The sequence below is a fragment of the Anguilla rostrata genome, chromosome 19, assembly GCF_018555375.3.
Source record: "Anguilla rostrata isolate EN2019 chromosome 19, ASM1855537v3, whole genome shotgun sequence".
Lineage (NCBI taxonomy): Eukaryota > Metazoa > Chordata > Actinopteri > Anguilliformes > Anguillidae > Anguilla > Anguilla rostrata.
Window position 1 is genome coordinate 11,223,503 of NC_057951.1, and position 27,794 is coordinate 11,251,296.

At 45.5% G+C, this 27,794-nt stretch overlaps 1 protein-coding gene across 1 annotated transcript; it reads right to left on the reverse strand.

Annotated features, from left to right (window-relative positions):
- Window positions 1-26,859, reverse strand: rerg (RAS-like, estrogen-regulated, growth inhibitor). The gene is made up of 5 exons (XM_064318912.1): window positions 26,544-26,859; window positions 21,314-21,493; window positions 5,732-5,788; window positions 1,963-2,036; window positions 1-502 (listed from the first exon to the last, which is right to left on the reverse strand). The coding sequence occupies exons 2-5, from the start codon at window positions 21,372-21,374 to the stop codon at window positions 95-97; spliced, it is 600 nt and encodes a 199-aa protein (XP_064174982.1). The 5' UTR covers window positions 21,375-21,493; window positions 26,544-26,859; the 3' UTR covers window positions 1-94.
- Window positions 26,860-27,794: the final 935 nt, after the last annotated feature.

Sequence of the window (27,794 nt, forward strand, 5' to 3'; positions counted from 1 at the left end):
ACTTTTTTTTTTTTTTTTAATACATTTTTTTTTTTTTACATAGAGATTTAAGTTCGCTTGTGCTCCGCAGCGTTCGCGTTGGGCACGGCGCCCCCTAGCTGCTGATCTTGGTCAGCATCTTGTTGATGGCCTGCTTGACGTGCGTGGTGGAGCTGCGGCGGCGGCCCTTGCCCTGGACGGCGCGGCGGCGGCGCACCTCGCGGCACAGCTCCAGGAAGGGCTCGCTCACGCAGCCCTCGCCCGTGCAGGCCGAGCACTCGTAGAAGGCGCAGGACAGCTCGGCCGCCAGGCGCTCGCCCTCCTCCGTGCTCACCTGCCGCGCGTGCTCCAGGTCCGCCTTGTTGCCCACCAGCACCAGCGTGGCGCTCTTGGGCTTCTTGGCCTCCTCCAGGAGGCTCTTCAGCGGCACCACGTCCTCGAAGCTGCCCCGGTCCGTGATGTCGTAGACCACCACGAAGCCGTCGCCCCAGCGGATGTGGCCCTCCCTCTGGAGCATGTCTTCCTGTGTGTGCGTGTGGGGGGGGCGGGGTTGGTCACGTGATTAGCATGTACACACACACTTCATTTTTCACGATTAATCAGGACATAGTGATTTCCAAACCCTTAATTGGCTGGCTTAATGGGGTGGTAACAGGGCATGTACCTCAAATTCTGCAGGTTTGATTCCCAGTGCACTACACTCGCATCAGTAAATACCCAGCCGTACGAATAAACAGAGCCCAAAAGAGGTAAGCCACTTAAATCACTTTGGATAAGAGCATCTGCTAAATGAATAAATGTAATGTAAATGTCTCAGGAGGCTGAGCGCTGGAGTAATTCACTGGCGTAGACATCAAGAGTGCTCTACAACCGCTGATCGCACGAGAGAATGTTAAGCAATAAAGGCAAATACAACTGGCATTTAGGGTCTGAAAATCAGTATTTCCTGAAGAATGAGGAAAAGGGACATCTCTGTGTGCAGGGCAGTAAAGAAAGAACTTCCATATTTGATGACTAATTGATAACATTTTAGTAAAGTAAAGACATATAATTGTCTAATTTTACTGTGCTTTTTAGGTTACACAGTTAACTTACAATTGCTAATATTTCACCATTACGTGCAAAGCGGTGATGGTACGGAATGCCACAACATTGGTTATGCTATCATGTGATTAGCAGCCAGCCAATAAGCATTGGTTATGCTATCATGTGATTAGCAGCCAGCCAATAAGCATTCCTGACCTACCCTGTTCCAAAGATTTAATGTTATTGCTCTACACACCCTAAGAGAACATGACCTCGTTGTTATTGTTAAAAATCAACATCTTTTGGTCTTTTTCCCCACAAGCACTGCTAATTATGCGAATAATAAATGTATAATAGCTGTGAAGCATTAGGAAAATTTGACTTTAACACACTTTTAAAGCTGTCTGTACTCTAAATACACACATTTTAAACTCCTCCAAATCCTCTCGCTGCCAGAGCCTGAATCACAGGCTTTTTTCTTTCTTTTTTTTAAGAGCCCTGCACAACAACCTTTGACTAGGGGGTTAAGCTCCAATTTGACTAAAAATAGACTTTAATGAGCGAGTGGTAGCTTCAGCAGAGGTTTCACAGGGGACCTCAGAGCACAGAGAGGTGCTGATAGGGGTGCTGTGTTTACAGTCACACGCCTCACACCCCGGCCCGACAGGAGACGGGCGTCTGAATGAAGTCATACGGAACGGGAATGTGTGATGTCAACAATAGCAACATGACCAGGGGGTGGTGTTAGGCATTCGTACGAAAGCTCTCCTTTTATCATTTTGAATCCCTTTTATTAATGTCTAATTTGCTTATTCTGATCTTTGTTTAGGCTGCAATTTCATTATATAGAAGGTACTACAGTAAGCATTCTTGTTCTTCTTCTTCTTTTATTATTATTATTATTATTATTATTATTATTATTATTATTATTATTATTGGTGATGCACAGGAGCTTACCTGACCAGCTGTGTCCAGGATCTCCATGCTGACGAGCTCATCATCAATACTTGCTTGATGACGATATGTTGACTCTGAAAACAGACGAGGGCGTACTCAGTCAGCACGGGTGTGCGTGAAACCCGCTCGCTAAAATGTTAAACAGTTTATGTCATGCAGTACTACTGTTGCACCCAGGGGGGTAATGACGGAAGTGCTGGTGGGAAAACAGCCTTTCGAACCTGTTGAAAACAGCTTCAGATCTTGCCCAGTTATATTATACCAAGAGGCAAACACTTTTACTGGAATAGCTCCAGAAAAACAATGCTGTGTAAAAAATAGGTCAAAGATGTGCAAGCCGTAAAACGAATGAGCTCTTTAATTTGCTCCGGGCCATATATTCTCTTTAATCTTTCTTTGTTATGTGTTTTACTGCTGTTTGAGGCAGTTCAGCTTAATTTCAAGGTTATTCTGTTTTTTTTCTGGTCTGTTTCATGCTTTGGAAACCTTACCCAAACACATTTCGGTCAGCTGTGTGAAGTAAAACATTTTAAGATACCATTTATGCTCAGGAGAGCACATGCTAAATACAGCCTTCTAAATCCGCTAGCATAAGGATACATCAGCTTCTCAAAGCACAGACCTCTATTACAGAAAAATAATGACTTAAATATCAGTTAGACATTTTATGTAGGGAATTACATTGGATTAGAAGGAACGTGGCTAAAAAAGACTCTAGAATGAATACCCCGTAATCATCAAGTTCCCCAGGACTACATTGCACTTATTCTTCCCAGTTATACATTTCGGAATGAGGAAAACATACACAGTTTAGTTTTGAAGATTTACCTCTCTGTAAATAAAGAAACACAAACCCCTCTCGGCACAGTCTGGCGGGTTTAAGTAATGAACCTGGGAACAGCCGTTCGTCTTCCAAATGTTAAGTTTGCATTTTGTTGTAAACTAGCCGGGCACATTAGCAATACCTGCGCCAAGTGGGTGATAGGATAGCAATTATTATTCTGCGTGAGTTTTCACAAGGCAATAGGCCACGGTTAGCTCCAGGCAAAGTGATGTCATTGATTTCCCAGCATCCCCCTTGTGCCGTTGGGACAATCCAGAGCGGAGGCAGACCCGAAACTCGCACAGGCTCAGCAGAACATCCCGTTAATGCAGCTGCCACTCTACATTTTCAGCCCACATTTGACTGACACTCTGAGGTCTGCTGTGGCTTCTGGACAAGGGGAAATGATTTAACGGCCCTACATGCCTACTGTATCGCAGAGGAGCCAAGAAAGGCTTTAGCAGGTCCTCATCCATAATTTTCCTGACAGCTCATAAGTCACTGCTTTCTGCTCTGCAAAGTGCATGCATTCCTGCCGTTGCCTTGCGGGGAGAGAGGGTCTCCACCAGACGAGGAAACGCCTTTCTGCGTCCGGTGATTTATCCTGCAAACAAAGTGCAGGTTGACTGGCACCTGAGGAAGTCAGGACTTGTGTTTGTTTGCCCTGGTTTCCCCAGGGCCGAGCTGAGGCCGGTTCCCCTGTTTCGCTTCATGCAGCCTCCGCGCGTTTGTCATCCACGTCGTTAACCCTTTGAATTGCAGGTTCTCTTTGGAATGTGTTCTAGAACTCTATTGCTTTCAATTACCAGCAGCAATTGTTACATTACAGTAATGGAGTTCTAGAACACTGACAGTTTCATTCAAAAACATTTGAAGCAGTCAGTGTTCTGGAACTCCATTCTTTCAATTACCAGTAGTGACTGAAGAACATTCTACTCACATATTTGTCGTGATCTCACACCTTAAAGGGTTTAAACTAATCAGATGAGCCAAATAGGATGAGGCCAGAAATGTAAAACGTGCTGCACACTTCACAACATAACTGAGCATACAACAGCACCCTCAGCTACTGCAGAAAAGGCTTCCAGTTTCCCATTTGTGTAGCATGCCAGCGACGAGAATCGCACCTGAAGAGGTGAGACGGAACGCCAGGCGGGTTTGTTTAAAGAGGGATTCATTTACCTCAAACGCCACAGTATAAATGTTGCTTGCACAGGTGCCTCGTTTTTTTGAGTGACAGTCGAGGCCGGATTAATATGAAACAGGAGCTGTCACCCAGGAATGGGTGCTCCGCTTCTCCTCAATACAGAGCTTGTGCCACGCGTGGAAACTTTATGAAATTGCTTGCAGACCCCGGACGGCTTCTTAAATGGATGGGGGGGGGGACGCGCGGTAACTCAATATTCTCATCACCGGCGGCGACGGTGGCGGCGGTGCGGCCCGAGCCGCGCGGTCGCGGGGAGAAGCCCCTCCCTCTCAGCCGCCCGTCGTCCTCCGGCTCCTCCGAGCACAGAGTCAAGGGCACGCGTGCGCGCCTCCTGGGGGGAGGAGGGCTGTGCCAAAGGCAATGGGGACGAGCAATGTATTTTGTGATCACACACATTTTGTGTATTTTCGAACAATTTTCATGAAGCACTCAGTAGGACATTCAGAGAGAACATGGCTATTGAGACAAACAGGGGAGACTTTAACCTTCAGGACCACTGTAATGTGCTTTTATGCTGCATTTTCCCCATGATCTTCTCCATTTGGGAAATGCGCTTGTTGGGACTTGTGAGAGAACTGGCCCGAGTACACTGCTTTAAAGCCTTAAAACCCCAATAATGTTTTTTGGTCAAAAAACACAGAACGAGCACACAAAAAGCTTTTGAATTTATGGGCGAATGTTCCCGCTGCTACATACTTTTGCCATTATAACTAACGACTGGGAGTCAATGTAATTACCCTGTGGAATTGCTACCGTCTGTAGATTTGAGCGCGCTCTTTGAAGGGGTCTTAGGGCGAGAGATACTGCAAATTCCCCTGGATTTACCCTCGCATTCCACCTCCTTACATCCTCCACCTTCCACAGGCGTAAACACATTTACCTCATGCACTTAAGTGCGAGCGGTGTTTCAAGTTAAGCCACCAGCTTTCGCTTCCAGTGGCATAACATAACAGCACGCATGCGTTTGTGTACTGCGGAAAAGATGATGTTCCGTGTTATGGGTTACTGGACAATAAGCACTGTAACTGAGAACTGCAAATAAACGGAAGCGTAAACTGATATGATGGCTACATGTCTATTAAAACTAGGGCAGCAATGAATGTGCTCTGAAACACTGGTTCAAATCAGTTTACCAATGTGATAATGTCAGTATTGCTTTATTTTCGTCTTACACTGTAACCATGAGAGCAACACTATGTTTGATCGTGAGAATGCTGTGAATGCTAAATCCAAACCATATTTCTGTTGAACTGGCAGTACAACCTTCCAGGAAATGAGGAAGAATATTGTCCAAAACCCATAAATCAAACACCTTTAAAAGGATTTTTTTTTTAAAAAGGTTTTTATGCATGAAAATACCGTAAAACCTAAGAAACGTTATGTACCAAATGGTCAACAGAAAGCATTCACGGGGGTTTGCTTTTTGGCATTTCCTCCCAGAAAATGTCAACTAAAGTTCAAGCTCAGATAAGACACGTTGAATGGAAATGGCGAAGCATGTCACAAACATTAGCTTTCATGAAACAAACCTCAAGCAGGGGGGCCCTTCAAGTGGCATTAAGGAGTCAGATGCATGTGAGCGTGATGGCAATTAAGCCATCCCAAAATGTCGATGAATGGGCCGTCTGTGTGAAGGTACAGTACGGGGCGAACTGTGCCACCGAGCTCCCACCAATAATACGCCCCACGGGATTGTGGGTACAAAGAGGCTCCAGATGGGTGGCGAGGGTGTCACTTACCGAGGGTGGGGTCGTATTCCCAGATGAAGCGCTTGGTCAGGAAGCGCACCACCAGAGCTGCAGGGAGACAGACAGAGGCATTGTCAGTGTCACCGCTCTGGAAAGAGTGGTGCAGGAGTTAAACCTTTGAAGAGTAGGTTTTTTGGAATGCTTTTTTTCAAAGAGTGTTCTAGAACTCCACTGCTTTCAGCTACCAGTAGTGACTGTTACATCAGAATTAGAATGTCCAGTTAAGAACATTCTAATCAAACATTTGTGATCTCACGCCTTATAAGGGAAAATAATCTAACCCTGGCTGTAACCTAAAGGGTTGTAGGGTCAAATCCTAGTCGGAGCTGTGCAAGGTTCTAAACCTGAATTGCCTCAGTGTTAAGCAGTATAAATCTAATATGACGAAGAACACAAGAGTCCTAAAGAGCTTTGCTCCACTGTGGTAGTAAACAAAGCCTGCGGCTTTAAAAAAAAAAAAAAAAAAGTTTACGCTCAACTATGCCGCCCCCTCCCTGGTGACTCACGGGTCTCCTTGTGGATCCCAGCCCTCCTTTGTTGCCTGCGTACCTGATCTAATCAGACCTTCACACACATCTTTATCGTTCGATCCACATTTTTATTTACACACGCAGACAGTCGCATGCGAGACCTCTCCCCGCCGACCGCAATATCCATCACCATTTCCTGGCGAGGGCACACTAGCAAACGCATCCTCCAAAAATGCATGCTGCTACTCGCCACTTCTGCTCACAGTACAGTACAGTATCTGTGCATCTTGTTTATCAAGCACAGAGAAGCTCCAGGCCGCAGGACATCGAGCTGCTCTGGCATAAACTAGGGAACACTGAGTGGAGCCCTTCATATTAATTCCTCGCATGTTTTATGTAAAATACATTTTATGAATACGGCCCCTGGTGCGCTTGCCTAAACATTAAACATTAGACTGTGGCCGTATGCTGTAACTCAATTTAATCTGATTAAGGTTTTCAAATAAAAGCGTCTTATGCTCCTCAGCGCACTTTGCGATTTGGCATTTGGGTGTTTTTGGGTCTGTTTTAGTTTCATAGATCTTTACACTTTGTCTATCGACTGGCCGCAGACACATGCAGTGCCCAAGTCAGAACCAGCCATTCATCAACCCCCATTAACAGCACTGTCGCCTCCAGTCCTTTTCCATTCGCTTAGCACTCTGAGAAACGGGGTCTAGCATTCCTGCGTCCAGCGGTACAGGGCTGGGGATCCATTCAGAGGCATGGGATATCCTCCCAAGACCCCCGGCAATTCATTTCTGTCCCCTGTAGGGGACACATGTCTCTCGCCTTCATCTTGAGAAACCCCATATTCTGCTTTGCTGAAACCTACACTACCAGGGACATTCAATAAATATTAAATTATTTTTTTGACCATATTTTCACTGCAGCATTTTTATTTTGTCATCCGGGACACTATAAATATGTCAAAAAGAATTACAATTTTTAATACATCTTTTTCCTGCCGAGCCTCGGGAGGACATCCCACTCACGTCCACCCCCCTGCTTCACCTCCCCATCTACAGCCGACAGGTCAGAGAGGGGGGCTGACTCAGCTCTTTATTTTAAGAATTATATCTGTTTTCAGCCTCTCTACTGGAATTGCCTCTTATAACACAGCAGCCAGTGGAATGTATAGCACTCTAACCAGGTGGGCCCCTGACAGGCGCTTCTGTTTACTGAAGGATTCATAAAGATAGTCATCATGCTGGATATCAGCTCCACACAGGTATACAGCAAAACTGAGTTAGTAGGCAATGTAGACAGTTAACTGCATACCTATTTGATCTACAACTAGCTCCAGCATTCTGTGGTCAGTACATAAAATACCCGCGCTCAAAACAGATTCCTTTTAGGAGCCAGGCATCATCTAGGACCTAGATTTAGGTGCATTGGCAGGGTAATGAAATGCACCGCCAACAGTGAGAAGAGAAGGTTATGCGTCATATAGGTTATACAGGATGTGGCCTTCTTGTGCCTGCTTCTGTAAGAGCTGGCTATTCCATGCCTGAATGATTTCAAATGAGCCTGAATGGATGACTTGAAACTCTAAGGGCGTTGGTTTCCTCCTGTGGAGTGACGGTGTGTTTTGTTGAATGAGACAATGGAGAAAATGACTTTGTCTTTGAACTGGAAAGAACATCCATCTCGGTTTCCCCCCCCCCCCCCCGAAAATTAGCTTCACCGAAAGCCATTACTCTGGATACGGAACCTCTGACACATTGGACTTAACCCTTCGCAGAGACCCTGGCGTCCGCTCTCTTTAAATGGCGACAGGACTTCGCAGCTGCAATGCAGACATTTAAACTGAAAACTGCTTGCTCTCCCCATTGTTAAATCACCAGCTGCCTCTCCGGTACAGCTGTGCCACCCACACCAATATTCTATGAAACATGAGCAAACCTTCAATGTTCTTGCCCACAAGACAGGGACCATTTTTCCCCAGCACACAATAGCCAATTAAAATGCCTGGAAACAATACCAAGACTGCAGGTGTGCAGGGGCTGTCGAGAAGAGAGGAATATCGCCTACCGATGACAGCGAGCCGTCCGTGGGTGTGCAATACAGGAGTAACCCGCGGAACCCTAAGGAACCCTAAGGAACCCTAGGGAACCCCTGAGACAAAGCCAGCTGTTTCCAAGTCTTATTTGGCAAATGACACAGCCCAGGTTCCAGCCTGTAAAATAAAGGCTACTGGGAGCCTGAGTCTGATCATTCATCCTTTTCCTACACATTTGTAAGAACGGTACTTGGACAGTTGTCTGGAATTCAGCTGAACACCTATTTGTCTCGTCCGGCAGTTTCCATAATTATCTCTCCTTCTTAGAAAGAGGCAGAACAATTCTTTCCAGGCAACTAAATTCCATGGTGCTCACTGACGTGAAAATGTATTCTCGAATCCTTCACTGAAACCTGTCATGTTCCAATATAACAGCAAACAATTTCATACTTGTTATGCTCTGTAAATGCTTTCTTTTCAAAATAATTCGCTGGTTCTTTATTTACCTCAGCATACTTTGTCAGACCTCCAACCATTGCTCATAGAATAGGCCTCTTTTCACTAATGCAGTTATTCTGCGCTCGGGAGGGAATGAGTCATACAGCCTGCAATCAATTTTAAAATTAGCAAATAATTTCATCATTTATGAAAAATTTTTGAATAAAAACTTTTCCTCTTATATAACTCTTATGAATCTCGCTTCTGGGTCAGCGCAATTTCAGAAACTTTTTTCAGCCACTCGCTAAAAGCTGTAGCACATATTTGTTTATGAGTCATTTAAGCGTGAAAAGAGTGGCTGACACATTTAGGTTAAAGGGAAAATGCTCAACACTTACTTCAATCCCTCTGCTAGGTTCAATGTGGCAGCAATCACAGCAAGTATAGCTCGATTCCATTTTTTAGGCTATAAAATGTACCTATTTAAAGTTCTGCCAAGCTTGTCAAAATCGGTTTTCTAATATACAGGAAACCCCCCACCCACTCACATGCACATGCACACACACACCGACACACAGACACACCCACACAAACACACACGGTAAATTGCTTCAGAAAATGGACGAACATTCTCGGTCACACGGTCTAAATTAAATTCCAATATCTATAGAATCTGAACGTGGGGAAACTATGTCTGTTCTATAGCGCATTTCTTTGTAACAGGTGAGCGTCTTTAATGAAAATATAAGCGTGATCCTGAGAATGATTCACAGAGAACAGGAATCCAGTAACCGCGAGGTCATAACCTGGTGTCAAAGGAATGCTGCAATTTGGTAAATGTCAACCATTGCTTACCAAGTGCCATAACAACACAGCATCATTAGGAGGTCATTAGAGTGGCCCCATTGTTGGATGAGCTAATTGCACTGTGGGAAATGCTACTGAACAGAACTGTGCTAATTAGCGATCCAAAAATTATTTAATCCAAACAGCTGCCTGTTACTAATTCTGTTTTTGTGACCGAAGTTAAAGCACAGCACCAAACTTCCTTTGTGTTTGTATTTGCATTACAGTGTCCTGTGCCCTGTTCATTCAATCAAATATCTGTTATATCACCAGAAGACAAACAATCCAAAACATTTGGCCTAATGTGGGACAAACAGGAAAAGTCACATCCTCTGGGCTTGAGGTCAGATCCCATATCCCGGCCAGATGCCCTTTTCCTCCAAAGCCCATTTCCCTGGGAAACATTATAAAGCCTTACGATGCGTTATAATGCCTTATGCATTAAGGTGAGAAACAAACAAAAATTTGGGGATCATCGAAGGCAAAGCAGTCGACAAATCAGATTAAAAGAAGAGGGAATGGCCAGGGAAAACAATGTTAAAGGGGCGCAGACCATAATATTACATGTGGCAGTTCGCTGCCGTGGAAACCCCACACCACGCAGCTGCCCCAGACGGAAAGCACTTCCAGACCAAATGATCCAATTAGTCTGTAAATTATTATTGTGATTATGGCTGCTGCTGCTGTGCGGCAGAGAGGCACCAAAGGTTTTTCTTCTGGTTTTATTAGGGTAGTAAACAAATGTCACATCCTTTGATTCACTGGGTAATGAAATAAATAAACATTGTTTTGCACCAGTCATAGTCCTAGCTCTTTCCTACGAAGCACCTGGCAATCAATCTTTCGTAGACACGCCAGGATGTGGTAACATTTACATTTGGGATAAGGAACAACACAAACTGGATAGTCAGACCGTGACCGTTCTGAGCATGTGCAGAACCACCTTTTTGTAGTGACACTGCCATCAAGATGGAGTAACTGCACCCACCTGATAAAGAATGAAGGCGACAGATAATTGCAGTTGTGACTTGCAGCAATTACACAATGTCATTACATTCCTATTTACATAAGTTTTAGAAATTAAAAAGATGATTTAAAGCTGAACACATTTTTAAACTATTTTCTCAGAGCTTCAGTGGGACTTCTAAAAACAATTTTAACACAAATTGGTGTATCCTCAAGATAGTTGCAAGATTATATTCAGTATCACACATTATGCATTTCAGGATAAAATATGAAATCAGAAAGTGTACTTCTGATGAATACCATATATTTAGACCATAGAAGATTGCAATTATTACCACATTCATAAGTGCAATTCCATGCTTCAGATATTTAAAAAAATAAGAGATACCAACTGTCTTCTATAATACTGTATGTGCAATCTATATTTCTAAGGAAGTAGGAATAATTGATTTATGCTCTAATAAATCAAATATATTTGTAATTGATTTGATACTTAAAATGCAACTTTTTCAAATGCTCAAATCCTGGTTTTGTTTGTTTGTTTAGCTGTGTTTCTTTTCCCTATGGTGATGTTGGGGTCTGGAGATAATTCAGTCTAAAATTAACCCATCCGATATGCTATCTCACGGGCCTTGGGTCACATTGGAATTAAACTCATTAAATCACTGGGCTGTCAAGCAGAGGTTCCCACTGAGAGCTACGCTGGAACAACAGAGAGCAACGACCACGATGGTCAAGACCGCTTCTCTGGATTTCCACCCTGTCTTTGACGGTTTTAGCTGGTAAAAATATGTGTTTTCAGCTGAGCGACTGTCAGTGCCTCTCTCACCGGCAGAGTCAGGCTGCTCCTCAGGGCACGGGCTGACCCTGACTAGTCTCCTCATCATACCCATAATCCTGAGCATCGCTCTAAGGCCAACTACCGTCCTCTGGGTTTTCACTCCAACCCTGACAAAGCGCACCCCATTCAACAGCCACAGATCTCCTTGAGCTGCTGATCGGTGGAATCAGGTGTGCCTGATCAGGGCTGAAATGAAAACCTCCAGGACGGCAGCTCTTCCAGGAGCCGGGCTGGGCGGCCCCGCCCGGAGGCAAAGCACACACACGCACTCAATCCTCATTTCTCTGTCCCAGTATCGACTTTCAGTCATTCCCACGGCTCTCCTTGGTGTGTTTGTCCCACCCCAGCCCCAGCCCCAGCCCCCCACCTGTGCTTCTGCATTAATTCCGGCACCACAGGGATGAACCGACACAGGACCCCTGGTGACTGAGAGACGAGAGGCGTTTAACACCACCTCACACCCGACAAACACAGTGCTCGTCACTCCACAGGCCCCAGCGCAGGCACGGCTGTGTGTTTCCCAGGCCGAGGCCACTCGTGAACGCTTCCGCTCAGATCCATCGCCGGGTAGATTCGATCATAATGTCACTAATATGTTAGACAGTGGCCCAATTCCAGGCACTTGCCATTTCCAGCAATGGCTAAGTAGTGACAGGGACCAGCCATTTCTACCACACATTTTCCATTCAATGCTCATTGAGGGTCAAAAATGCTTAAATTCCTAACAGGAATGAAAGCCTTAAGATTTGCCCACAGACACTGAAGCAGAGAATGTGACCCACTTAAGCCTGTCTCGTCCACGTGTACAACCTGTGATTACACATCACCTTAAAGCATAAATCCTCTCATCCACATTATGCCCACCGGCTATTCGCGGATGAGGATCGCCTTCCGTTGAGTGAATAGGGTCACTGTATGAATGATTCTCATGTTTCCCAACACCCCCCCCACACCCCGGGCACCCATGAAAGACCGGGGTTTCCCACACTGTCCCGCCCATAGCCGTAAATCTTCTCCGCGATCATGTGACTGCACCAGAACGGTAGCTAGCACAATTGGAAAGAATCTGGCTCAGTAGCGTTCTGAACCAAGCATCACCATGTTAATTAATCCTGGCCTATCAGGGCCTAGCAGAGCGTTCTGGGCAGGCAGGCTGAATCCGCAGAGATTAAATAAAGAACCCAGACTGGATTCAAAAAATAAAACTCAAGGAAGGAATTAACATTTATATAATCACTTTTACAGTGGCCATTAAGTTGACATGGTACATCCAGCTAAACACCACACCTAAAGTTCAAAACTTTTCTAATGAAACTAATGTTCCCGTGAAACTAATTTCAAATTCCAGTGAGATATTCACATTAAAAACTCGGTGAGTGAATCTTCAGTGCCCATTAACAGATTCAAACTTAGTCAACTTTCATTAAAAATAATGAAGTTGTGCAAACTGTAATACACTCTACATACGCAGGTAAACAGAAGCACAGCAAAGAGACATTCAGTAGATTTAAGGCTGGTGACTCTCTAAAATGAAGAGCAAAATGTCCTTTAAAAATAATTAAGTGGGACCATATGTGCCCTGAAAGAGTTGATTTAACACTTAACATTTTACTGTGTACACAGGCAGGTATACAAAAGCACAGTGTTGAGACAGAAAGCAGATTTCAGACAGGTAACTCTAAAATGAAGCCCAAAGGAATTCTCAGTGTTCGTACGTGGGTGCACGATGGGATCGGGGGGAGGGGGAGGGGGAGGGGGGTGGGGGGTGGGGGGAGGGGGGGGGGGCTGTGACGTGCGTTTCGAGCCCTTTAAAGCACAGCTTCAGCTCAAGTGCCCAAGGCAACAGAAATTCTTTTTAGAACAACGCAAAAACCCAGGCAATTTGCAACCTCCGGCTAACATAAAGAAGAAAAAAAAAAGAAAGAAAGAAAGAAAAAAAACAACAAAAAAAACCCCAGAATCCTCCGTTGTCTTTATGGTCCCGTCATTACGCTCTGAGTGCCTTCTAATCCTCAGGAGGGAAGCGGGGAAGGGCTGTTAAGAGGAAAATGAAAGCTATGACTCACGCCGAAGGAGACTCGGGAGCGGGGCGAACCGTAAACACAGCGGGAGGGCGGCGGGGTGGGGAACGGTGAAGAGCTCTAAAAATAAGGACGCCCAAACGGCTGGGTTTCAGGCTCTTAAGGCTCAAACCCTGTACCGGGCAGGTGAGCGGATCTCTGAGGAGATGCATGTCCCCGTTACTGGAGGGGGGAGTAAAAACCCAAAATCGATGCACTGACTGATGACAGGCACGTCCTGTTCCCCCGGCCTGGGACAAACAAACTCACGACCAAGGAGACACTGACGGTAAACACATCAGCGGCTGTGTATTTCCCATCCACTCAGCGCAGAGACAGGCCACGAGGCCTTGACCTGGGACTCAAACGGAGGCCGTCACAGGGGAGGTAAAACCTGCTCATTTTCAAACGGAGAGGAAGCACCATGTTAAGAGTCATAAAAAAGAAACGATTTGCCCACAGAATTGACTTGCTGTCAGGTTTACATTTTCACCACCTAGGCGTTATGAAAGAAAAAAGGAATAAGAAAAGAATTCAAACACGGGAAATTGGGGAGAGGAAATTAGCCCAGCGTCGCGCCGAATTGAATCCACGGTGGCGGCGGTCAGAGGGGGGCCGCCCCGCCCCTCGCTGCTCTGCCGCTGTTCCCCGGCGCTGCCAGTCACGCAAAGCGCATGCTGCGTCCGCGGGGTGCCCGCTCGCTCACGCCGTGCGCCGACCTCACCGGTTCGGCGGCGAATCGGACGCCTTCGCCGTGCCGCCGCCGTCGCCTCGCCGCCCGGTCTAGCGCTCGCAGCTCTCGGCTCGTCGCGGCGAGATCGTCTCCGCGCGGACTAACGACGCGGCGTGCGATTGGCCTCGCCACGCCTCGCCACTCTGTGTCAATTTCTGCTCACGCCGCCGCGGTGACGGCTCGTCAATAATTCATTTCCACGGCAGCCACGGGACCTGCTTTAAAATGGACAAGTGCAAACGCTCACGTAACTCACGCGGAGTAGAAACGCACAGAGAGAGCAGCGCTGGGCTTGGGTGGGCGTGTGACCTGGGCCACACAGCAGCAGCAGGAGGCACCAGAGAAGCCTTTCCCAGCCCGGCCGTCTCAGCATCGGCGGCCATTTTTTAGCAGGTCACGTGACTTCATGTCGCCCGCGTCTGGCTTTTTAATCACAGGGCAGTTTCCTCAGTTTTTACCGACCTCGAGGGATCTTATCTCCAAAATGCAGGGCTCCAGAACGTCTGTCTCTCCTGGAAGCAATGCAGCACACAGATTTATCCATAATTGTAATTACCACAATATTACCGAGGATATGAGGACCAATTAAGGTTTTTTTTTAAATCTGAAAATGTGTTTTTTTTCTTTTAAATGCATCAACGAAATATTATTTGAAGAGGGACAATTTATTTTCATTTTGGTGGGATGCCCACGAGACTCATTTTCAGACCCTCCAGGGCCCCTGACCCTGATGTGGAAAAGTGCACTTACAGTACGCACTATTTACGGTCGCCTATAGCTTCCTATGCCAGACAAATGTTCCTTTTAAGGGGTCTGAGCTTAGAATCAAGTGCACTAATCCCATAGGCCCATAAACAAATAATGATAATAATTCAAAAATCAGTTATGTGCCAAATGGGGCTCGTGCAGGATATATAAAAATGCCTACTCAGCCTTGGCTGCAGTTTGCTTGTCTGCTTCAATCCTTCTGAGATCACAAATAAGTGATTAGAATGTTCCTGACTGAACATTCTAATGCTGATGTCACAATCGCTGCTGGTAACTGAAAGCGATGGCGTTCTGGAACACTGACTTAGAAATGTGAAGAGGAAAAAAAAACGTCCCAAGAAGCCTACTCCTCAGAGGGTTAAAGCTCGGGGGAGTGTAAGCATGCCACACAGTGCAGAAGGCTCTCACGACATGTCCTTATCGTCATTACACTGCCCAGAATTAATGCACAATCATCTCCCGGCCAATCATCAGCACTGATTCTGCTCCCGTCCTCTTGATTACGGATCAGCACCCACTGCTTGTCAAAGGATTACGGGCGCGCTCTCGCACTGATCCCAGGTCAGCTGTAGAGGGTGGAGCCTGGCCAGCCCTGCTGGGGCCGTCTCCAAACTCCGTCACCTCACCAGGCGCCACACGCTATCGCCAAAGCAGACTGAGAAATGAACAGCGATACTGCACGGGGGCAGAACATAACACAGATAAACACTGTCTTACAAAACTGAGATGCTAAAGCCCACTAGACGGGTCTCTTGTAGTAGATGTTTGTCTTCGGGGGGGATAAAGGTTTGACATTTAATAACAGAAGGCAGCACAGCCACAGAGCCTTACCCTCAAGATATCAGATGCATTTTTAGCATGATGCTCAAGAGGCTGTAACCCTGTTTACACTCCCTCTGGAGACTGCATCACACACACAGTCTACAACAGGGATTTCCAACCCTATCTCATCCTGGGACCCCCAGCCAGGCCCAAAGGCCTCTAAGGGACCCATCATAAGGTAAAAAGGCTTACATATTTTTTTAGAAAGGGTTCTAATATAAAAGGTTTTATATTTTGAAATATTTCCCAAAATCTACAGAGAAAGTTAGGCCAGTTAGTTCAAGGAACCCTAGCGGACCACAGACGCCGCTGAAAACCCAGCATCCACCGCATGCCAATCTCAGACCATTTAATATCTGCGTTTTGACAACAAAAGCTGGCGCGCATACCTCAGGTGCCAAGCGCTCACACAAGGCTGATTAATGGGCGTAAACACTACGGCCAGACGTAAACAGCGGCGTCGGTGAGAAGCCGGTCGGCTGGATTTATTCGCCGTCGCGTCAGCCAATCAGGCGGCGGCGGCGGCGGCGTGTTCTCAAAGCCTTTTACGGCTGAAAACTTTTTTTGTTTTTTTGTGCTCGATAAACTTAATTTCCTCTCGAGTCCGAGAGAGCCGTTTAGCGGCCGCGGCCCGAAACTGTGGCCGTCGGCCCGGCGACGGGCTCGTCGAGAGGATTTATGTCACATCCTGCCCCGGCCCCGGAGTCGCGTAACTCGATAAACCGCAAACACAAAAGAGCGGGATGATCGATGCCCCCTCGCCTAATCAAATACAGGTGTGTGCCCCGGAATGGAGGATGGCGAACGCACTCCAGACCTAAACACATGCCAAGGAATGATTTTCTGTCGGCTCGGTCTTACTAGTGAGAATGGAATTCGGAGGCTGGACTTTCGGTTAACTATGGCTTGTTGGCTTACTTGTACATAATTAAGAAAATTTAATGATAAATAAATGATTACTTGAAGATGAATAGTTATGTAATGTCAAAAGTGCCTATGAAATCGTAAGGGTAAAGGATATATGGACAGTTTTACGGTAATCCACAGAAACATTCACCACAGGATTTTGGGGTTTGAGTGTGAGAGGAACGTCCTGAATGAGAATGATCAGGGAAGAGAGCACTGCAACATACACATACTGGGGCGCAGTACTGCATCCCAAGGTCCTTCAGTCCTGACTGGGGCAGTACTGAGTGGCAGGGACCTGTAGGTCTGTACCTTGTGGTGTGTCTTACCACCACAGACCTCAACCCGAAACTAAAGCAGCCACAATACTATCTCAAAGAATGGAGGTTTCACCTCACAGAAAAGATACTCCCTGAAACACACGCGCCGATTATTATGGTAATAACTTTTCCATTAAATTGCATTTTGCTTGCTAACCTCTACTGGTCATACGCATTTAAAACGAATACGGAAAACAAAGTGGTTTCTTATTAAATTTACAGAAATAGCCTGCTGTTAATATCACGCCTCCAGACGGGAACATTGTTTCTCGTCCGGCGATGCCAATCCCAATATCGCGTGCGGGCCTAAAAAATGAACAAAAAAGAGGAACATCTTTGGAGAACATAATTATGGCCTCTGTTCAATCTAACATCTGTGCATTTTGTTCTAAGCGTCGAGAGACAAAATAAAAATCACCGCAGACATTTGCCTGAACAAATACTGCAGCCTTGTCCTGCAATTATGATCCCGCATTTGCATACCAGCAGCGGCTAGAGAATTATTTCCAAAGATTCCGACTATAATTTTACACGCATGGCAAAATGAAACCGTTGAGTAAGGCTGACCGCCCAAGCACTGCATCCAGATAACAGATCAACAGGATTTCATTTACTGTTAACGATATTGAGCACATCCAACCAAACACACTTTACTTAGTTTACTTGGGAGTCTGGCCATGTTTGCAAGCCGCGCGTTGTGTATCTTTAATGAAAAAAGGTTTTTTGTTTTTTTTTTGAAGTGCACTGATTGTGCAATTGAGTTGCGGCCAATCACTGAAGAGGAATGCAGTTCATGAAAACATCACAACACAGTGCACTGCTGAAAAACGATGCTGTTGTACTACGCAGGGAATATAGCAGGCTGGAAAACGCACTGAATACGGTGGAATATGTGACATATCTGTCGGCCATGCAAACCCCTCTGGGCTGAGCAGCTGTATGGAAATCAACCGCGACAGGGTTGCCGTGACGTCATCTCAAGGAAAAAAAAGCCAAACAAACTGCCCGGGAGCGGTTCGTTTTTCATACAGCCAGAGCCCAGGGATGTTTATTCTGCTTGTACCAGCCCTACTTGCAGAGGAAATCATTTAACACGCGAATACAATTCAACACAAAACAAAGATTGTTGTCAGGCCACGTTGTTGTCGTTGCTTACCTTGCTTGCTAGTTTGCTTAATTTATTGTCAGTTGTAAATAAAATGTTCAACTGAAACTGAATTTCAATGGGCTTGCGTATGAATCCGGAATGCTGATAAAGCCACTTCAGCTGGAAATTCTTTGTTACCATGCATTATACTGTTTCTCTATGAAAGTTATAAGACAACAATCAGTACCCTCTCTGCCAATCACAATCAAGTACTTCGCCAAGCTGTGGCACGATACGAGTCATTACATGCATGTTCAAACACATACATGGTACATTTTTATCATTAGCATTCCTTATATCAGTACTCTTTTAAAAATGATATTATCAGCAAACAAACCCACAAGTAAATGGCAATGTTTCTCATCACAATATATTGTATTACTTTATTAATATTGTCAGGGGAACAGGCTGATTATCATATAATAGCTCCAGATGCAGGAGCTCTTTAGTGCCAATTTAGAGACTGAGTCACACCCTCATACCCTCTTTGCCAAATGTCAAACAAAATTACTCACACAAGTCACTGATTCTGAAGGGGTGATTGCAACCTTATCACAGCAACGAATTTGACTGCCATAACTGCATACTGGTATAAGTAAACTAACTTACCGGTGATTTGTGAAATGTCCCCGTGGAGCTAGATATGAGCAATATGGACTAAAAATCATATCTCAAGCCCTCAGAAACCCTGAGGACTTCAACAGCAGAGGAGATTATATTTGCATTTGATTGCTTTTGTTGAACAGAAGCGCATTAGAAAGTGGGGTCAGTGTAGAGGAACAGGACCTTCTGCCGTGTGTTACAGTACATCTTATCAGGAAGCCAGTGTGCAAGAAAAGTGCAGGTAATAAACAATAAATACAATGATGCAACAATACGACCCTTTTGTCTTCAACCGCTTCATCATATCCATAGGAGACTGTTGTCCCAGAAACAACTGAACAATTGAAATGAATTCACATTGTGCGGTCCATAACTCTGCTTAAATGTAAAGGAGTTCATATTGTTACTTTGACAGTATTCATTTTTGTCATTGTATGGTATCATTGTGTCAACACTGTACAGCTTTTACTTCCTAAAACAAGCTTGTCAGCGGGTTCACTGAAGTAATATTCGCTGCACTGCAGTAGAGAAAAGACAGGATCAAAGGCAGATCAATTTAGCATTACAAGAAGATAGATGTAACTCACTATAGCACAACATCCTCACAACTGTATTGATGGAAGAAACAGAGGGACTCCTGAGTAGATCAGCCAGGAGAGGCTCTCGTCACGAACACAGACAGGAGCCTAGCCTAAACACAGCAGGAATTAGCCTGGGCTAGGACATTAGCCAGCTATAAGCGCGGGCGTCCACAGTGCTGGGATTCAGCTGGCTCTGTGACACCAGGGGTAAAGGTAGGCTTTGATTCAGAAGCGTTCCCCTGGTCATAGCTGTGTTAGCTTCAGCCAAGGAAGCGCCGGGCGCTGACAGGTGACCGGTTAGAGCCAATGAGAGACGAGCCAAGCGGGGCCTGGCAGCTGCACCGCTGCTCACGTGGGTGTGGGTGTGGGCCGCACTAACGACACATAACTGCCAATTCCAAATTGGAGAGGGAAAAGAAAGAAGAAAAAAAATGGAAGAAAACTAAATAAAGTGGTAATGCTGACCATAAATAACACATTTCATCCAGCAGTGATTCAAAGACAAGCCTGTGGAGGTTGAGCTGGCCGATTCCTCGTCCAGGAAGTCAGCCTGTATCTTTTGCCACAAGAGTTTTTAATTTTAACATTTGGCAAAAAAAATGACTGCCTGGCATGCCCTTTCCTTTCTTATTTTTCTAAGGAATTCATGAGCAAAAGACTGTCACTTCAATGGAGTTTCTGCTTTCTAAAGCCAGCTACCAACTTACCGTACAAAGATATAATCCACCAGTATCAGTTACCTTGACTCGGTCCAGCTCAGAAGCAGTACAATAGTTTCTGAAAGCATATCTCACTCGGACTCTCTGCCAATACCTACGTATGATTTGTGCCACAGGAGGAAACCTGAACTGGCCAGAAATCTTTGCAAATGTATCGGCTAGTCTCTGAAGTCTGAATCGTTTTTGAAAGTTAAACATTTCCACAGCACACACAGTTGCTTTGTGCTTTTTCAAAATGTATCCAAAGAACAGACTGACCACCTGTCAAAATAAATACGACAATAATTTTCTTACATAATTATCGTGGTATTTATTTATTTAACATTGTTTGGAATTTATTAAATTCATTTTTATATAATTTATTTTATTTTGCCTGTCTACGTCAGTTATGTCAGTTGCCTTGACGGCAATACATTTAATGGAGGCAGGCCTTTGATTGGGGAGGCATTTATAGCCCCCTGACTGAATGAGTTTATGACCATCTCCCTACTGTCGCTCCCTGGCTCTCTTTCTAAAAGCCATGGACCCCGTTCACCGCAAAACAAATCAATGAAGCAGCAGATAATCCTAAAAAAGGCCGTTTAAAGTGATCAAATCATACACATCCGGTGTTCTGACTGCACGTGTGCATCAACAGGTCATTTGAGCAACAGCCCGAAGGGAGGTGAAGGCCTCCCTGGGGGAATTAGTGTTTATTTTGGTTTAGCTCGCAGAAGGCAACATGACAGGAAAAAAATCAAAGTCTGCGGTTTGCATCGTAAGTAGGGCTTATTCTCATATTAAGGCAATTTGAGTGATCGTGAGGGGATTCTGCTGTCAGAACTTTCCTTTCGTTTTGAGGTTTTCTGCCACATATCCTCCTAAGACCTGGAAATTTATTTTTGTTCCCCAGCCTCTAGTCTTAATCTCAAGAACCATATATTCCACATTGGTGAAACCTAGACAACAAGGGACACCTCAATAAAATAAATTATATTTAAAAAATATTTTCGCTGCAACATACTCCTTTCACCCAAAGCACTAATATTATGTAAAAAAAAAAAAAAAAGAAGAAAATACTAAAAACACTAACAGACGTTGATTTGGGATTCTCTGAGGGACTTCAGACAGAGCTTTCCTTTTTCACAAATCTTTGATGAATTACTGACACAGTTGAAATGACTTGAAATTACAATTTGCAGCTTTAGTTTGTCAGCATGATACAGTAAAAAAAAAAGCAGCAGTTCTGTACTACAGCAGTGAGAGCACTCACACTCCAGGCAGAATGTGTCGTGTGGAACAGTCTGACGTGTTCGTTAGGCGGGGCCCTTACCGGATTTCCCCACCCCGGCTCGGCCGAACACAGCCAGCTTCACCTCCGCGCTCTTCGCCATGGCAGCCGCGCCCTAACGCCCCTCCGCCTGAACGCCGAAGTCGCAGAGCCGGTGTGTCCCGCTGTGGAGAGCCGCCTCGGGCCTCAACATCTCATCTCCGAAGCCCAGCGACGGAACATCTGGAGAACACATCAGCAAACAGAGTAATCGCCGTCTCCGTCTCTGCACCCCCCTCCTCCTCCTCCTCCTCCTCCTCTACCAGCTCTCCCCATGAGCGCTTCCAAAGCTTTTATTAAAACAGCTTTTCTTACAATAGCTTTAGACCTGTCTCATCACCGTAACAACCTCCATTAATTAGGGAGAGTGCAGACAAGCATCAGGGATGGATCTAGAAATTATTTGTGCAGAGGGGAATAAAATATGAGAAAGGGTCCTCCCCTGCCGGTGCTCGCACACATACACACATACACACATACCCCACCTCCACACACATACACACACACCACCTCCACACACATACACACACACCCCACCTCCACACACATACACACACACCACCTCCACACACATACACACACACCCCACCTCCACACACATACACACACACCCCACCTCCACACACATACACACATACCCCACCTCCACACACATACACACACCCCACCTCCACACACATACACACACACCCCACCTCTAGGGGTCCCCCTGAACCGGCTGTTATACCCCCTTAGCGCCGCCCCTGAAAAGCATACACTCTTCCCCAAAATCCATTAGCTGAGCTGCGCAGACTCTGCAGACAGGGGCAGGCTACTGCACATCCTGCAACTATTAGACCAGTTTCTGCTGCACACATTCAAAGGAGACAATCCCTCCAACCGGATCCCACCCTCCCTCCTCAGATGACGGGTCGGTCAATCGCGAGCCACGCTGTGGGGCTACTGGCCGCAGTCAGTCAACGCCAGCCAATAGGGCGCCTCCAAATACTGGAGCTCAAAGCCACACAAAGGCACTCTAATTTTGAGTTCTAAATGTAGCCTAAAATCCATAACATAAAAAATAAAAATGTAATGGCGAACGTGTTTTTTTTTTTCTCCCCCCCACACACTTCATGAAGTGTTCCGGGAGCACGAGTAGCGCAGTGAGCGTGGGCGGGCGAGCACCGGGTGAATAGCAGACCGAATCCCACGCACATCCGCAGAGGTGGGCAGCGCAGAGAGAGACCCTCGAACCGCCATCGCCGTGGGAACACGCCCTTCAATTATTCATTCAGAAAAAAATAAAGATGAATAATACGCCTCTCCGTGCGGCCTGCGTTCGCGTTCTCCCCCCTGCAATCAGTCAGTTTGATCAGGACTGAGCCAGCGCAGATGGAGCGTGGAGCGTGTGAGGGAACACAGCTGGACTGGGCTTCAGGGTAGTATTACCTCATCTAATTATGATGCGCGTTTTTTTTTTTTTTTTGTCTTCGGAGAAAGGATGATATATGCGCTCATCAAATTCGGGACGCGAGCTTGCAGGGAAGATAACGAGCCGTGAATGAGCAATCAGGAGACGCGCGGTACGATAGATGTGCCCGTTCGCCACCCACAGCCGGACCCTGTTGTAGTGAAATCAAGGCCTATGCATTCGAAACAGATGGCCGCATCGGAACGTCTATGGGATAACCTCCCAATGGTCAGAAAAGCCACAGACGAACATCTCAGCTGTGAAAGAGATGTGCCTCTCAACTGCAAGAACATTCTGGAAACATAACGCCTTATTGAGTTCTGTGGCATGATAATACTAATAATACTACTACTACTACTACTACTACTAATAATAATAATAATAATAATAATAATAATAATAGTAATAATAATAATAATTGTAAGTGGGACAAGGCCTTTCGACTTGGGAAACTTGAACAGGTCACATTTTTCATGTCTTCCAGTGAAGTGCATTCCTCCCAGTTTTCCTCTTGCCTTGCGTCTGAACCGGTGACCTTCGGCTCCGGATCGTCTCCCCAGAGCATGCTGGGAGTGAGTCACTCGGCCAGACTTCCTGCTTCCTCTCCGCTGGCCGCCTCTAAGCCCAGGGGTCTCGTGTGCGGGGAGCCCGCCACGTCTGGGGCCTTATATGGCAACCTGGCCGCTGGCGGTGCCCCTCGGCAAGCTCCCAGCGGGCCAGACTGGCAGCCGGCGCCTCCGTCAGATGACGGGCTTGGCTGCCCTGCTGAGAGACCCCCAGGGGGTTCCTCCGCCCCTCCACCAGTGCCGCTGGGTCACTCCGGGGGGATGGAGAACCGGGCAAGGTGGGCTACAGTGCTGCAGTGCTAGTAGATGCTTTGGGCACGTGTCTTTTTTTTCGGTAGTGTGTGGCGTCAAAGTGGATTTGTGATCATGCTATTGAAGACTAGAAATGTCCAGTCTCTTAAAGACCAGTGTTTGTGAACCGGAATGAACCGGAAAACAGCTCCGGGTTGCCCAGCTTAGTTCTGTACAGGGCCAACACAGAAACAGGTTCCAAAACGCACTGCTTCTGGTCTAACTGCCCGCACGTTCTCAGACAGGGCGGACGTCGGTAGAGCGTTCCAGAACACGCAACCCCGGTAATATCCATACAGTGCTGCACGCGCTTCTGCCAAAACGCCTTTCAGCAGGCTGTCCAAGAGCGGGGACAGAGGAATCCATCACAGACGGCTGCTCATTAATTGAGTGTCAGACACAATTTAAAAAGCCGGCTATTCAATCAGCTGGGAACAGACTACGGCAGTGTCGTTGGATTCTGGAACCTTTGAAGGCATTCCCCGGGGGACGGGAGGGGTCTCTGAGGCAGAGAGAACGTGGCCAGATTCCACCGCCACTGGCTCCAGTAGCACAGCTACTTCCATGTCCAAACATTCACCCAATAATAAAGATTTTCAGATGCAGAATTCATTCTGATTGGATAAGGAACAGAGCCGTGCATGTATGTGCTCTGTGCAATGACACAAAGCGTTGGACCCCATCCTCCCCGCTTATTCTAGCTGGCAACATAATCTAATCATACGCCGACAGTGAAGAGCTTTTTCTGAAGGCTCTTTGATGGTTGAGCTCATAATGCTCTGTGTCATCAGGTTAGGCTGCCAGGTGTGGGCTTCTGGTCTGGGAGTTGGCGGCGTCGTTTCAAAGCCCACAGCCAAAGGTTGCCACCTGTTTGCTCGAGCACAGGGAAGCGGGGTCTGTCGCTGTACAAACGAGATACCGCACACGCACCTCAGATCGCTCCATTAATACGTTAAAATCACCTCTGAATGTTCAAATCTTGTACGCCTGCACAAGAACTTACACAATGGAGCGCTGAAAAAGAAAATCTAAGGTGGGTATTCATAAGAGTAACCGTCAATGTTTCCATGGTGACAGGGGCTAACACTGTCCAGCGAGAGCACTGACTCGTTGTTAAACATTGATTGCTTGGGTGTTATAAGTGTTATAGGCAGTGGATGCCAGCGTGTCATATGTGCTGTATCCTATTGCTCAAAATCCCTCAAGAAGCAATTTACAGCTCTGGCCCTGCCGAAACATAACAGTCTTTAAATACGTGCAATTTTACATCAAACAATGAACCGTTGCATTCATGCTTTAATTGGCTGTATTTTCTTGAATGTTAAGGTATGCAGTTGTTCAAATGTAATTGCTTGTTATAAATCTTATTGACTGGTGTATGTGTTATTTCAGTCAGGTCTGAAATTTCAGATCCACCCACAAACATTAGAAAATCTGTACTGTTTTTGATTTTGTACTTGCTTTGTTATTTACAACTGGATTAAATCCCACAAAAAATTGTCCATGATTCAGAACTATTTATGAAAAAAACGTATTTTTGCCAGCAGTGTCGACTACATAGGACAAGGTTGCTTTTGTACGGCTGGGAAAAGCTGTAGTTGAAGTCAAACGGGTGTTAATATGTCACAAGCAATCAGAAATACTGCAAGGTAACTGTGCATATAATTTAAAAGATGGAATCAAATAAATATTACCTTATTTGTGACATGCCCATCGGTACATCGTTTTTGAGATACACATTCTACTTCTGAATTATAAACAGTGATGCAATTGTTATTTTGTAGGTTGGAACGCAAATAGTTCATCAGTGGATTCGAAGGCTGATGACACCAGAGGTGGCGTCGCGAGGTGGCAACCAGTGAGAACGACAGACTAGCGCGTCCCTCCAATCGTTTTGTTTCTACCCTCCACGCCTTTATTCCCGTCAAGATCAAATGCGTTATTGCGCATCACAACGTGATCCAGCCCTGACCCGCAGGCTGCCGAGATGAATGTAAATATGGAGCTATAGAAGGGGGGAGACCCAGAGGCGGGCGAATAGTGTATGGAGCGCCTATTATCGCTCTCAGCCAGTTTCACTGACTAGCATCCACAGTATAACCGTATACAACTTTCCGGGGATTGGATATCTGCCATACAGGATCTTTGCGCTCTTAGGGGTGTGCAACACGATTTATCTGTTCATAAAACATGGCTCTACTCTCTGCTTCGGGCGCATGTTAAATATGTATGATAAAGTGTCATTGTAAGGTGCTCCCCATGTCTCCTGCATTGTGCCACTGTGCTGCGGCAGACAACACATCCTCTGGTTAAATTCAGTCTTTACTATGTTTTGCTCGGCTTACATTTTTTAATTCGCATTGCTTTCGTTTTGAATTTGTTTCCTGTCAAGTCTTGTTTAAAGAGAATATTATATGTGATGATATTCAGCCCCGAAAGTCCTCAAAATAGCGACGAAACACAACCGTGTGGAAAAACTGCCCTGCACGTTTTCCCTTAAACACACTCCGAATGGACCAGGGAAACAACCGAACAATATTCTTTGCGCACAATTATTTTCGGTCTATACAGCATGCTATCACGGAAAACTTTAATGTCGTCCCTCAGCATAACAATCAGATTTACAACAGGTTCACGTTTTGATACCATTTGATTTGACATTGACTTGGTCATCCAAGAATCGGACTAAACATAGAAACGACGAAAAAAATCTTAGGCACAAATGTCCACATAAATGAACACAGAGGGTTAATTTATGTGGACAAGTTAGGGTTAGTTTAACAAGCAAATCGTAATGCATTTCATAAAGTTTGCTTCATCAAACTCAAAAAGAGCCCAGCTGTGGCAAGTTATTTTATTGATAAATGCCACACCAACATTTGTTGATGCGCGGATATAAACAAACATTATAAAAATGTCAACTCACCCAACAAGAAGGGCAATGTCGAAATTGTTCGGAGTCTTGCGAAAAAACCGCGAGTTCATTGATGTTCTGTAGGTAGTGGAAATGCTTGACCGCCCGTCTTGAATGATCTTTGTGCTGATCGAGGCTGCGCACACGAAGTGCTGGCACGGTGAAGATCGAGCCCTCCGGTTACTGTCCGGATCAAAGCTGACTAAACTGCGGAGCGCCACGGTCTGACAGGGGCTCTCTCTCTCTGATTGAGGGTCAATCGCAATACGCGGAGTGGAGTCACCGCACTTCAGTTACGTAAAAGTGATTGTAACAGTGCGGCGCGTTGCTGTGCATGCCACCGCATTTGTATTCCGCGAAGGAAGCGAACGAGGGCCCTCTGGCGTAATTTCAGCAGAGCGCGATATATTGACGCTGCATGTCGCCTTGCCCTTGCACAGGCATTTCCATTGTGTTGTTCATTGTTGGGTCCAAATGTCAGAGCCTCAACTAAACAATCTCTAAAACATTACATTCAGCAACGGCTATGTTAATTAAGGTAGGCATATACGATTTTTAAAATGCATCTTATATAGCCTATTCTAGGATCTGAATCATTCGATTCCAGTTAAAATCTCCCTTTCTATTTTTTTTTATAAATGGTATGTTTTATGTAAATTAATTTCCAGTAATTCCAATTAAATTCCATGAAGATTCCGGCAATTCCAATGCATGATCATTTCCCCACTTCCTGAGATTTCAGCTGGAATTTTACCACGCATGCATTTTAAATTAGAACTGAACCCTAGCCCTGTTATTAGTCAAATTACAAGCAAATAAAAACATTCAAGGTTATTCTAAAAGTCTAAATGCACATATTCTATCTGTTTATTGTATCACACTTCCAGACCACTAATTCTTACACAATTAACCTGGTCATATGCTGCAATTTACTGTACATAAATAAATAAATAAAGAAAGAAAGAAAGAAAGAAATGTTTAGACTGTATGTGATGCACCAGAAATCCTACATGCTGTAGATGCACTAATGTTTGTAATAGTCAATCGATGGTTCAGCCCCAACGTTACTTTTTCACCGCTGGTGAATGGCACACAGTAATGCCAATAGAAGGTCTTTATGAATAAAATAAGTATGGCCAAGTTAACCTCAACCTAAACCTAAATGTGAATCATTCTGAAGACAGAGTAGACCTGACTTGTTGAAAACATTTGACTTTGGTTGCTGCAGAAATGCATGAAAGAATGGCCTTGTTTAAGAAGCAA